The sequence below is a fragment of the Thalassophryne amazonica genome, chromosome 5 (assembly GCF_902500255.1).
Source record: "Thalassophryne amazonica chromosome 5, fThaAma1.1, whole genome shotgun sequence".
Taxonomy (NCBI): domain Eukaryota; kingdom Metazoa; phylum Chordata; class Actinopteri; order Batrachoidiformes; family Batrachoididae; genus Thalassophryne; species Thalassophryne amazonica.
Genome location: NC_047107.1, coordinates 131,209,544 through 131,223,757, shown reverse-complemented (window position 1 = coordinate 131,223,757; position 14,214 = coordinate 131,209,544). Strand labels below are relative to the sequence as shown.

Genomic DNA, 14,214 nt, shown 5'->3' with positions numbered 1-14,214 from the left:
AGTTAATTCAAAATGCTGCAGCTAGAGTACTAACGGGGACTAGAAGGAGAGAGCATATCTCACCCATATTGGCCTCTCTTGATAAGCTTTACAGAGTTGTGGCTGGAGGTGCAGCAGTTAGTGTAGAGGGAGAAGAGCAGAGGGGAAAGGACATAGCCCTGTGGAGATCCTGTGCTGAGAGCCCGGGTGTTCGAAACATTTTTTCCCAGCCTCACACGCTGACTCCGGTCCGTCAGGAAGTCTGTGATCCACCTGCAGGTGGAGTTGGGCACGTGGAGCAGGGAAAGCTTGTCCTGGAGCAAAGCTGGAAGGATGGTGTTGAATGCAGAGCTGAAGTCCACAAACAGGATCCTAGCGTAGGTTCCTGGGGAGTCCAGGTGCTGCAGGATGGAGTGCAGGGCCAGGTTTATGGCATCATCTACAGACCTGTTGGCTCTGTAGGCAAACTGCAGGGGGTCCAGGAGGGGGTCGGTGATGGACTTCAGGTGGGATAAAACCAGGCGTTCGAAGGTCTTCATGACTACAGACGTGAGAGCCACAGGACGGTAGTCATTAAGTCCAGTGACGCGTGGTTTCTTGGGGACTGGAACTATGATTGAGGACTTGAAACAGACTGGAACATGGCATGACTCCAGGGAAGTGTTGAAGGTCCCCGTGAAGACTGGGGCCAGCTCATCAGCGCAGTGTCTCAGGGTGGCAGGAGAGACACAGTCTGGGGCCGGGGCCTTACGTGGATTCAGCCTTTTGAAATGTCTCCTCACGTCCTCCTCTTGGACCGAGAGGGCAACAGGGGGAGTGGGGAGGGCAGCAGTGAGAGGGGGGAGGTCCAGAGTGTTTGAGTATCCACTTGTGTGGGGGGTGGGGAGGTGTGAGTCTTTGTCTTCAAAGCGTGAATAGAAGACGTTCAGGTCATTGGCCAGCTTCAGGTCGTCAACAGAACGAGGTGCTTTGGACTTGTAGTTGGTGATCTCTTTCAACCCCCTCCACACAGAGGCCGAGTCGTTGGCAGAGAACCTTTGCTGCAGACGTGAACTGTACATGGATTTAGCCTTTGCCACCTCCTTGCTAAATCTGTACTTTGCACCTCTATAGCTGTCTCTGTCTCCTTCTCTGAAAGCCACCTCTTTCTGCTGATGGAGCTGCCGGAGTTTAGGTGTGAACCAGGGCGTGTCATTGTTATATCTCACCCTGGTACGCTGTGGGATGATGCTGTCTTCACAGAAATGAATATATGATGTCACAGTGTCCGTGTAGTCATCTAGACTGTCTGTTGAAGCCTCAAACATATCCCAATCCGTAGTGCCCAAGCAAGCGCGTAGCTCCTCTACAGCTTCATTGCTCCACACTTTAGACATCCTCACAACAGGTTTAGAGAGTTTAAGTCTCTGTCTGTACGTGGGGATCAAGTAGACCATCACGTGATCTGAGAGTCCCAAAGCTGCACGGGCCACCGCGCGGTAGGCGCCGCTCACTGTCGCGTAACAATGATCTAACGTGCTCCCTTCTCTGGTCGGGCATTTAACAAACTGTTTGTATTTTGGTAATTCCTGACTGAGATTCCCTTTTTAAAATCACAGAGAATTATAACAAGAGAGTCCAGAAAGTCTCTCTCCACGCTCATAATCTGATCCGCGAGCGCGCGCTCGGCCTCGTGCACGTCTGCGCTCGGTGGAATATACACAGAGCAAAGTATGAAGGAGTTAAACTCGTGGAGAGTAGAATGGTCTACTCAGACATTCAGACATAAACCTGCAGCTCTATACCAGACATAAACCTGCAGCTCTATACCGGACATAAACCTGCAGCTCTGTACCGGACATAAACCTGCAGCTCTGTACCGGACATAAACCTGCAGTTCTGTACCGGACTTAAACCTGCAGCTCTATACCAGACATAAACCTGCAGCTCTATACCGGACATAAACCTGCAGCTCGAATCCGAACATAAACCTGCAGCTCTATACCGGACATAAACCTGGAGCTCTATACCAGACATAAACCTGCAGCTCGAATCCGAACATAAACCTGCAGTTCTATATCAGACATAAACCTGCAGCTCTCTACTGGACATCAACCTGCAGCTCTATACCGGACATCAACCTGCAGCTCTATACCGGACATAAACCTGCAGCTCTAACCTGTACATAAACCTGCAGCTCTATAGAGGGTTTTCAATCACGTGACCGATTTGCTCCCGTCTCCATTGTGGATTACTACGTGGCTGGTGTGTGAAAGAAAATAGAGAGAATGAAAGCTTTAAACCCTTGAGATAAAGCTGTTTATTGTGATCGATGTGTAGCAGTTGGTTCAGTGGATCCATATCAGGATCAGGATATGTCATTCAAAGCGCATATTAAACAAAGATGTAGGACTGCTTTTTTGCATTTACGCAATATCTCTAAAATTAGAAAGGTCTTGTCTCAGAGTGATGCTGAAAAACTAATTCATGCATTTATTTCCTCTAGGCTGGACTATTGTAATTCATTATTATCAGGTTGTCCTAAAAGTTCCCTAAAAAGCCTTCAGTTAATTCAAAATGCTGCAGCTAGAGTACTAACGGGGACTAGAAGGAGAGAGCATATCTCACCCATATTGGCCTCTCTTCATTGGCTTCCTGTTAATTCTAGAATAGAATTTAAAATTCTTCTTACTTATAAGGTTTTGAATAATCAGGTCCCATCTTATCTTAGGGACCTCGTAGTACCATATCACCCCAATAGAGTGCTTCGCTCTCAGACTGCAGGCTTACTTATAGTTCCTAGGGTTTGTAAGAGTAGAATGGGAGGCAGAGCCTTCAGCTTTCAGGCTCCTCTCCTGTGGAACCAGCTCCCAATTCAGATCAGGGAGACAGACACCCTCTCTACTTTTAAGATTAGGCTTAAAACTTTCCTTTTTGCTAAAGCTTATAGTTAGGGCTGGATCAGGTGACCCTGAACCATCCCTTAGTTATGCTGCTATAGACGTAGACTGCTGGGGGGTTCCCATGATGCACTGTTTCTTTCTCTTTTTGCTCTGTATGCACCACTCTGCATTTAATCATTAGTGATCGATCTCTGCTCCCCTCCACAGCATGTCTTTTTCCTGGTTCTCTCCCTCAGCCCCAACCAGTCCCAGCAGAAGACTGCCCCTCCCTGAGCCTGGTTCTGCTGGAGGTTTCTTCCTGTTAAAAGGGAGTTTTTCCTTCCCACTGTAGCCAAGTGCTTGCTCACAGGGGGTCGTTTTGACCGTTGGGGTTTTACATAATTATTGTATGGCCTTGCCTTACAATATAAAGCGCCTTGGGGCAACTGTTTGTTGTGATTTGGCGCTATATAAAAAAAAATTGATTGATTGATTGATTGATATGTTGTACTGGATAGTGAATTTAATGACTATTTAATGAAGTGTCTGGCAGTTTCACAACATAAACTTAATATGGCCAGAACCAAGCAGACCGCCCGTAAATCCACCGGAGGAAAAGCTCCGAGGAACCAGCCCGCTACCAAAGCCACCTGGAAGAGTGCTCCGGCTACCGGCAGTGTGAAGAAGCCTCACCGTTACAGGCCCGATACCGTCGCGCTGAGAGAGATCCACTGCTACCAGAAATCCACCTAGCTGCTGATCCGCAAGCTGTCGACCAGGTCAGCCTCGCTGGACTCCTGCAGAGCATCACAGCGGAGCTCTGAAAGTGGAGGTCGGTCTTGAAGTCCCGAGCGATTTCTCTCACCAGGCGCTGGAAGGGCAGCTTGCAGATCAGCAGCTCGGTGGATTTCTGGTAGCAGCGGATCTCTCTCAGCACCACGGTGCCGGGCCTGTAACAGTGAGTCCTCTTCACTTTGCCGGTAGCCAGAGCGCTCTTCCAGGCGGCTTTGGATTTACGGGCGGCCTGTTTGGTTCTGGCCATATTAAAGCTTCCTTCAGATCTGCTGATCCAGGTCTCTGTGTCCTTAGAAAGCTTGTAACACTCTGCTGCTTGATGCACAATAACTGCTAGCAGCCTGTAAAATGAGCGACCTGCCTAATTTTTATCACCTCTGTTTGAGCAACTTACAACAGCACAAAAGATGACCATTGCTGAAGCTTCTGCAATTGTTCACCAAATGCACGTAGCTTATCACAGTGGCCACCGCGTCGCAATCCACAATGCCCACAGGGTGCAAAATCACGTGAACAATCAATCTCATGAAAACATTCTATACCGGACATAAACTGGCAGCTCTATACTGGACATAAACCTGTAGCTCTATACCGGACATAAACCGGCAGCTCTATACCGGACATAAACCTGTAGCTCTATACCGGACATAGACGGGCAGGTCTATACCGGACACAAACTGGCAGCTCTATAGCGGACATAAACCTGTAGCTCTATACCGGACATAAACCGGCAGCTCTATACCGGACATAAATCTGTAGCTCTATACCGGACATAAACCGGCAGCTCTATACCGGACATAAACCTGTAGCTCTATACCGGACATAAACCTGTAGCTCTATACCGGACATAAACCTGTAGCTCTATACCGGACATAAACCGGCAGCTCTATACCGGACATAAACCTGCAGCTCTATACCGGACATAAACCTGCAGCTCTATACCGGACATAAACTGCCAGCTCTATATCGGACATAAACTGCCAGCTCTATATCGGACATAAACTGCCAGCTCTATATCGGACATAAACCTGTAGCTCTATACCGGACATAAACCGGCAGGTCTATACCGGACAACTCTTTGTTTGTGCTGCGTGAGAAATGCGTGGCACTGTGGATGGCAACCAAACAGAAACATCTAGGAACGGGGAGGAGCCTGTGGTCTGCGATGAGGGTGCTGGAATATGGACAATAATTCAACAGGTGTGTTTTTGTGTGTATGTGTGTGTGGTCACCTGGTTGGCCGTCATCCAGGTAGAGTTGGACATTTTCTCCTAATCCTGAACCATCTGATGCTGCAGAACGCAACAGCTGATCACAAGAGACTTTGGGGGTGGGGGGACGACACGACATAGAGACGTGGATCAAATTTGGCAATGAAGATATAATAAACAGTTATGTAATCAATAATGGTCCTGAGTCAGTATGTTGCTGTTTGGGTCCAGGGTACTGAGCACTGATAGTCTGGTTGGTTTAAAAACTGCTGTAGTTAAACCTGAACTGAAAAACCTGGTCTGGCTCCTGGTTTGACAACCAGTTTCCAGTCTATGTTTACAGTTTATTATTCCACATAGTGCTGAACAGCCTCCAGACTCCACTTCAGGATGACTAACGTGACCTCAGCGTGACCTCTGGCTCTGACACAACTGATCACTGCATTTTGTTAAACAGACAAAAAAAAATGTTGTCCTTTCTGGACTGGCTCTGACATGACTGTGATCTGACCAATCAGAACGATCAGTGTGTCTTGCATAATCACAAAACAGCTAAATGTTCTGCATGAAAATAAAGAGCGCCCAAGGTTCTGCTTCTGGCCCCTTTGTTATCTTCTTTTTATTTAGCACCCATTGGTCATCTTATCTTTCTGTGTGTTAATGCAGCTCATGTTGATCATATTAAGAACTTAGTTGTTGTCCACAGTGAAAAGCTGGTGTCGCAGACTGAACAGTCCTCCCCTAAAAATTGGTCCGCCCTGCCTCCACTGCGCATGCATCATTTCAGAGCTCAGCAGCTCATCTAAGACAGAGTCTCCTCACCCAAAGCAATCAAATGGAACAATGTGATTATTAACCATCAGATGACAATGTAAAACCTCTTAAATCATTCTAAAGTCAGTTTTAAAGAGAAATGAGGCTATTTTAAGCAGAAACGAGGTGATAATTGGTGAATTGCGGCTAATAACGCACAGACCGATTTTTAGGGGGGACCGTTAAGAGAAAGTATGGATTGGTTCACTGGATACTACAGTAAGATATAAATGTCAGTGTGACGTTTGATGGATGCTTCCAGACCTGACCTGGACTGTGTGGACAGTCGGCACGGTGTGGACAGTCTGGACGATGTAGACAATCTGGACTGTCTGGACAGTGTGGACGGTGTGGACAGTCTGGACTGTCTGGATGGTGTAAACAGTGTGGACAGTCTGGAAGGTGTGGACAGTCTGGATGGCGAGGACAGTCTAGACAGTGTGGACTGTCTGGATGGTGTGGACAGTGTAGACAGTCAGGACGATGTGGACTGTGTGGACAGTCAGGATGGTGTGGACAGTGTGGACAGTGTGGACAGTGTGGACAGTCTGGAAGGTGTGGACAGTGTGGACAGTCAGGATGGTGTGGACTGTCAGGACAGTGTGGACAGTATAGACAGTCAGGACGGTGTGGACTGTGTGGACAGTCTGGATGGTGAGGACAGTCTAGACAGTGTGGACTGTCTGGATGGTGTGGACAGTGTAGACAGTCAGGACGATGTGGACTGTGTGGACAGTCAGGATGGTGTGTACAGTCTGGACAGTGTGGACAGTCTGGAAGGTGTGGACAGTCAGGATGGTGTGGACTGTCAGGACAGTGTGGACAGTATAGACAGTCAGGACGGTGTAGACAGTCTGGACGTTGTTGACAGTCTGGAAAGTGAAGACAGTCTGGACGGTGTGAACAGTATAGATGTTCAGGACGGTGTGGACGGTGAGGACTGTGTGGACAGTCTGGATGGTGTAGACAGTCAGGATGGTGTGGACAGTCTGGACAGTGTGGACAGTCAGGATGGTGTGGACAGTCAGGACGGTGTGGACAGTCTGGACGATGTGGACTGTGTGGACTTTCAGGACGCTGTAGACAGTCTGGACGGTGTGGACTGTCAGGATGGTGTGGACAGTCTGGACGGTGTGGACAGTGTAGACAGTCAGGACAGTGTGGACAGTTTGGAAGGTGTGGACGGTGTGGACAGTCAGGACGGTGTGGACAGTCAGGACGGTGTGGACAGTCTGGACGGTGTGGACAGTCTGGACGGTGTGGACAGTCAGGACCGTGTGTACAGTCTAGACGATGTGGACTGTGTGGACTTTCAGGACGCAGTAGACAGTCTGGACGGTGTGGACTGTCAGGATGGTGTGGACAGTCTGGATGGTATGGACAGTGTAGACAGTGAGGACGGTGTGTACAGTCTGGAAGGTGTGGACTGTGTGGACAGTCAGGACGGTGTGGACAGTCTGGACGGTGTGGACTGTCAGGATGGTGTGGACAGTCTGGACGGTGTGGACAGTGTAGACAGTCAGGACGGTGTGGACAGTCAGGACGGTGTGGACTGTGTGGACAGTCAGGACGGTGTGGACTGTCAGGATGGTGTGGACAGTCTGGACGGTGTGGACTGTCAGGATGGTGTGGACAGTCTGGACAATCTGGATGGTCTGGATGGTGTGGACAGTCTGGACGGTGTGGACAGTCTGCATCACTGTATTTTTGTTGTGTTGTTGTAAAATTTACAAACATGGAAACAATAGGGCAGCACAGTCTCCTTTGAACCACATTTGGGATTTACGATACGATACGATACACTTTATTGTCCCTTCAGGGAAATTTGTCTTGGACTCATGCTAGGTGCCTTACAAGAAAAGAGAAAACAAACAATACAGATAAAAACACAACCACATCCATAACAAATTAACATGACAGGAGTCAGGAGAAACACCATAAATATTGCATAATTCCAATTTTAAACATTATTGTTTAACAATTTAATAGACATGGGGACGAATGAATTTTTAAATCTATTCAGTCTACTCCGAGGAACTCTGTACCTTCTCCCAGAAGGAAGGAGAGTGTACTCTGCGTGAAGAACATGAACTGAATCCATCAGTATCCTCTGAGCTGCTTTCAAAACAGACTCTTCATAGAGTGAACTGAGGGACTGATATTGTTTCTTTCCGATTATCTTCATTGCATCATCAATTTGTCTGTTAAGTTTCGTTTTAAATTGTACAGAAAGATTGCTGTACCAGGCAGTCATGCCATACCTAACTAGGCTCTCTAACACTGCCTGGTAAAACAACAACATAATTTTCTGATTATGTATTTGACCACATCTGGGGACAGCCGGTACGAACATGGCAGAGAATCCCCGGGCGGAGTGGGGGAGTTTCAGCACAAACTGTTCAGCCCGGCTCAGTAAACTTAAAAGCATACTCGCTGTCACCTAGCGGACCTGCTGGTGAATGGTTTGTGCTGACACGCCCACACTCTGCCGGGGGATTAGACTCTCCCCACAAAAGAGCGTCACTTCTAACAGATAAATGGTGTACTGTTTTGCTTTCGGCGAAAGCAGTCGCAGAAAGTACTTTTTTTTTGGTTCCCAGTGGAGAAGGGAAGATGAGGCAGATGGGAGACGTTGTGTTGGTAAGTGTTTGCCTACACAGCTAACCAGAGTAGCTTCATTCTCTCGCCTGCACAACCGCCTCAACACCTTTGAGCTCTGGGTCATAAACAAACCCCAAAACATGTCCACTTTCCATCACATCATCACTTTGCATTTTGGGTGTAATTTGGCAAAAAACTCAGAGCAAGTGCCGTTTCTGATGGGGACATACGAGGATTGTCCCCAGATGGAGAAAAACTGTCATATTTTACCCGTTTAGCGCCCGCCCTTAAACCAGACTGTGCTGCCCAATGATCAAACAGCTGCTTACTGTCCACCATCTTGTATTTGTCTGACAGCAACCTGGCTTGGTGACTCTTTCCTGACCTTGGTGGACCCAGGAGAAGGATTCTGTGAATTCTGAATCCAGGAAAAGTCTGGACTGAAGCCAGCACTGAGAGAAATCACATAAGAAGCAGTTAGAAGAAACGACATCAAAGCCTTTTGTCAGTGAGATTCTACCTTTAACTGACATCTGCACATAAACTACTGAGTCATCTGCAAACTGAGTCACAAAAAGAGTCACAAAATCCAACAGGAAAATAAAAGGCCTCATCGGTAACCATGACTCAATAAAAAGGTGTTTAAAATCCAAAGCGTACAGTCACAGTCGTGATACAAATGATAACAAATGCATCTGGATACAGCAGTTGACAGGATTAGTCTGCAGGTGGTAACAATCTGGGTTCGAGAGGCTCACTCAGTCACCATCACCAGGAAGTCATGAAAACAACATGTCATAACAAGACTTCACAGGAACACATATGTGAGTCTCAGAGGAACACGTGTGGGTCAATTTCAATTCAGTTCAATTTATTTAGGTTATATGGCACCAAATCACAACAAAGCTGCCTCAAGGTGCTTCACAGAAATAAGGTCTAACCTTATCAACCCCCAGAGCAAGAACACAGGCAACAGGGGTAAGAAATAAACTCCCTCTGGTGATTTGAGGAAGAAACCTCAAGCAGACCAGACTCAAAGGGGTGAATAGGCCATTCTACCAAAAAGGTTTACAATACAGAACACAACACAACAACAATTGACAGTCAATGTAGGTATCCAGTCCACCGTCGGGGGGGGGGGGGGGGGGGCACACTCAGTGGATATGTTATGTTCCTGCAGCGGAGTCCATTCCGTGTCCATTACAGAAATCACTCGTTGCCTGAGGGTCTCAGAGGAACATGTGTGGGTCTCAGAGGTGCAGCGCTGGCTGACATACTGTAAAACTGCTCGCCTTCTTTTTTGGTGTTATTTTTGGACTGTGCACTCACTCACTCACTCTTCTTCAACTGCTTACCCAGGATCGGGTCACAGGGCAACAGCTCCAGCAGGGGACTCCAGACTTCCCTTTCCGGGGCCACACTGACCACCTCTGACTGGGGGATCCTGAGGTGTTCCCAGGCCAGTGAGGAGATATAATCTCTTCACCTAGTCCTGGGTCTTCCCCCGGGGTCTCCTCCCAGATGTCTAATCCTGGAACATCTCCCTAGGGAGGTGTCCATGGGAGCATCCTTACCAGATGCCCGAACCACTTCAGCTGGCTCTTTTCTGCTCGAAGGAGCAGCGGCTCTACTCCGAGCACCCCATGGATGACCGAACATCTGACGGCTGCTTGTACCCGCAATCTAGTTCTTTCGGTCATGACCCTACCCTCATGACCATAGATGAGAGTAGGAACGAAGACTGACCAGTAGATTGAGAGCTTCGCCTTTTGGCTCGGCTCCCTTTTGGTCACAACAGTACGGTAGAGTGAATGCAACACCGCCCCCTGCTGCACCGATTCTCTGGCCAATCTCACGCTCCATCGACCCCTCACTCGTGAACAAGACCCCGAGGAACTTGAACTCCTTCACTTGGGGAAAGACCTCATTCCCGACTCAGAGTAGGCAATCAATCGTTTTCCTGCTGTTCTCAGCATGGCCTCAGATTTAGAGCTGCTGATCCTCATAAATAAGCAAAAAGGTGTTAAAGAATATATTGCCTTTTTTTTTTTTTTTTTTTTTTTTACACAAAAACTGATACAGTTGTTAAGGAAAATAAAGCTATAGCAGATCACTTTAATGATTACTTTGTAAATGTGGGTAAAAATGTAGCAAAATTAATTTTATCTTTATCTGCTCTTTGGATTACAGTAAAATAATTAATAAAATTCAGGATTCAATGTTCATTAAAGGAACTGATGAATACGAAATAATTGACACTGTTCAAAAACTCAAGGGGAAAAACCAACTGACAGCAATAATTTTGATATGTTTTTGATTAAAAACATTATGGATTGTATTGTTAAACCTTTCACGTATATTTGTAAGTTGTCACTAATGACTGGGAAAATTCCTTTCAGAATGAAATTAGCTAAAGTGATACTGCTGTTTGAATCTGGTGATAAACCTGTCTTTTCAAATTATAGGCTGAGGGTTCAGCCCTAACTCTTACCACAATTTTCAAAAATTTTGGAAAAGGTATTTGTAAAAAGGTTAAATGATTTCAAAACTAAGCATCATATACTTAGTGAATGAACAGCAATATTGTTTCAGAAAAAAAAATCGCACTACTTCACTGGTTGTAACTGATTTTGTTGAACAGATTACAAATGCAATTGAAAATAAGCAATATTCTGTAGGGTTTTTTATTTACAGAAAGCATTTGATACTATAGACCAGACTGTGCTAATGAATAAACTACAGAGGTATGGTATCAGGGGATTGGAACATGATTGCACAGCCAGCTATTTATACAATAGGTACCAGTGTGTACATATTGGTGGGACAAACTCTGTACTCATGAGAATTACTGTGGGGTGCCCCAGGGTTCAGTTCTGGGGCCACTGTTGTTTCTACAATATATTAATGACATATGTTTAGTTTCCAAGTCCATCACCTGTATTTTGCTTGCTGATGATACAACAGTGTTTTGTAGTGGGGATCATTTGGGACAGACCTTGGACATGATGGAGAAGGAGCTATAGAAGTTTAAACAATGGTTTTATTCAAACAAATTATCGCTCCACTTTGGTAAAACAAAGTGTATCATATTTGGAAACAAGTCCAGGAATTTCTGCAGAAATTTATGAAATTGTAACTGATACTAAATTTCTTGGTGTTGTTATTGATGATAAACTGAGCTGGAAAACATATTAATTTTGTTAAATCTAAAATGTCAAAAGCCATTACAATTTTGCATAAAGCACAAGATTTAATTTCCCAACACTCATTAATTGTCACGATCCAGACTTTTGTGCCATGTTTTGCTCTGTTTAGTCCTGTTTAGTTTAGTTTTGATGGTTTTGTCTGTGTGTGATTTCTCTTGTTGGGTTTTTCCTTGTTGGGCTTTGTCTTTCCCTATTTCTCTTGTCTGTCTCTCTTGGTGCTTGGTGGTGGGTGGTGCACACTGTTTGGGCCACACCCTGTTCTGGAGTTTTCCACACTCCTGTTTCTAATCTGTAGCTCATCACCAGGGTATTTATAAGCTTCACTGGTTGCACTAGTTCACCGCCACATTGTTGTGCTCTATGCCTTCACTTCCAGCTCTGTAGCTGTTGGTTCCTAGTCCTGCTTGCCACATTGTGTTTTTTGACCACGTCTTATCGCCTGATGCTTCTGATTTGTTTGCTGTTCTTGGACTGCCTTTTTGTGTACCGGACCCTGCATTACCAACCAGTAAATGATCTTAAAATTCAGAGCTGTGAGTTTGAGTCCTGCATTTGTGTCCAGGCGTCTCTGTCCACACAACCTGATATTAACTCTTTTATATCATTCATTGCTCGTTCCATATATGACCTGCTGTATTGAGGTTTGGGGAAATACATATAAAAGTAATACTAATCCAATATTTTTGTTGTACAAGAAAGCTATAAGAATTATCTGCAACAAATCATATTGTAAGCCAACGAATCCATTATTTGCCTGGGACTTGGTTGATTACATCACAACAGAAATTATGTATAAAGTTAAAAATAAACTGTTGCCACAACATGTCCATCTGTCTAAAATGAGGAACTCCAGTTATAATTTGAGAGGAATATTATTCTTTGAGAAATTAAGGATCCAAGCTACTGTGGTAGAGAAGCTTGAATCTTCGACTGGACTGGGTTGCTTGACGCGAGGACGTTTCGCTTCTAATCACAGAAGCTTCCTCAGCTAAATTTCTTGCTTTGGTAGTCTGACTTCTGTCTTAACTCTTGTAGAGAAGAATAACAGAAGCCAGCAAAAGCTAGAGTTGTAAACCTAACCAGACCCCTCCTACCGAGAGGCAGACTGCTATTGGCTAGTGACTAAACAATTGCTTTAATTAGCACCAATTGTGCCCTAGTTAGTACCCTCCTAATGACAGGACAGCTGTCCCTCCTAACGATGGGACTGACACCTCTCCTGATGCCTCTCCTGACGCCCCTCCTGACAATGTGAATGACTGAAACTACTTTGACTTGAGTACCCCATTGTAAACAGGGGACGAAGCATGTCTCAGATCCCCTCCCCGGTTTAGGCTGGGTTTCAGCTGTTTCACATACAATGCCTCCTTCACTCCCCTCTGAAACCATGTGTACATGGAGCTAGTGGAGAAGAGAGCCTTGGCGTCGTTCACAGGCATCTCTCCCAGTCACTGGTTCAGCTATGTCAATGACACATGGGTTAAAATCAAGCAACAGAAAGTGGAGGCCTTTACAGAGCACATCAACTCGGTTGACTCCAATATCAAGTTCACACGTGAGGATGCCAGAAACAACCATTTAGCCTTCTTGGACTGTGATGTTACGATTGGAGAAAACAGGCAGCTCCAGACAGGGGTTTACAGAAAACCTACTCACACTGACCAATATCTGCTCTTTGGCTCAAACCACCCCCTTGAACACAAGCTCGGGGTGATGAGGACTCTTCAACACAGAGCCCTACAGGTGCCCACAATGACAGAGGGAAGGGCTAAAGAACAACAACATGTCAGGAAAGCCCTCACAGTATGTGGATACCCACGATAGTCCCTGGATAAAGTGCAGAAGTCCCAAAGAACAAAGAGACCAGACAGACAGGAGACGGAGCCAAGAAGAAGAGGAGTGGCTCTCCCTTATTTAGCAGGAGTAGGGGGAAAACTACAGAGGATCTTCAGACAGCACAAAATCCCAGTTTACTTTAAACCTGTTAACACCTTGAGACAGAAATTAGTTCACCCTAAGGACAGGATCCCTAGTTACAAAGAGAGCAATGTAGTGTATTCTACCAGATGTCAGGAAAACTGTAACCAACACTACACAGGTGAGACTAAGCAGCCGTTGCACAAAAGACTATACCAGCACCGCAGAGAGCGCGCAGGTGGACCTCAGTCTGCAGTTCATCTCCACCTTAAAGACACTAACCACACGTTTGAGGACAAGGAAGTTAAAATCTTAGCCAGAGAAAAGAAATGGTTTGAGAGGGGAGTGAAGCAAGCATTGTATGTGAAACAGTTGAAACCCAGCCTTAACCGGGGAAGGGGTCTGAGACACACTTTGTCCCCTGTTTACAATGGGGTACTCAGGTCAAAGGAGTTTCAGTCTTTTGTTCATGGTAATGAGTCATTCACATCATCAGGAGAGTCATCAGGAGAGGCGTCAGTCCCATCGTTATGAGGGACAGCTACCCTGTCATTAGGAGGGTGCTAACTAGAGCACAATAGGTGCTAATTAGAGCAATTCTTAGTCACTAGCCAACAGCAGTATGCCTCTCGGTAGGAGGGGTCTGGTTAGGTTTAATACTCCAGCTTTTGTAGCTTCTGTTATTCTTCTCTACAAGAGTCAAGACAGAAATCAGACCACCAGAGCAAGAAATTTAGCTGAGGAAGCTTCTGCGATTTGAAGTGAAACGTCCTCGCATCAAGCAACCCAGTCCAGTCGAAGATTCAAGCTTCTCTACTATCTAAACCACCT

At 46.0% G+C, this 14,214-nt stretch overlaps 1 protein-coding gene across 1 annotated transcript in view; it reads right to left on the bottom strand.

The window, feature by feature from the left end:
- Positions 1–14,214, bottom strand: part of ak8 (adenylate kinase 8) — a 64,788-nt gene that overhangs the window by 25,500 nt on the left and 25,074 nt on the right. The window contains exons 9-10 of the mRNA XM_034171416.1: positions 8,590–8,712; positions 4,868–4,957 (exon numbers count right to left, since the gene is read on the bottom strand). Of these exons, the coding sequence (XP_034027307.1) occupies positions 4,868–4,957; positions 8,590–8,712 (213 nt within the window). The remainder of the gene's footprint in view (positions 1–4,867; positions 4,958–8,589; positions 8,713–14,214) is intronic.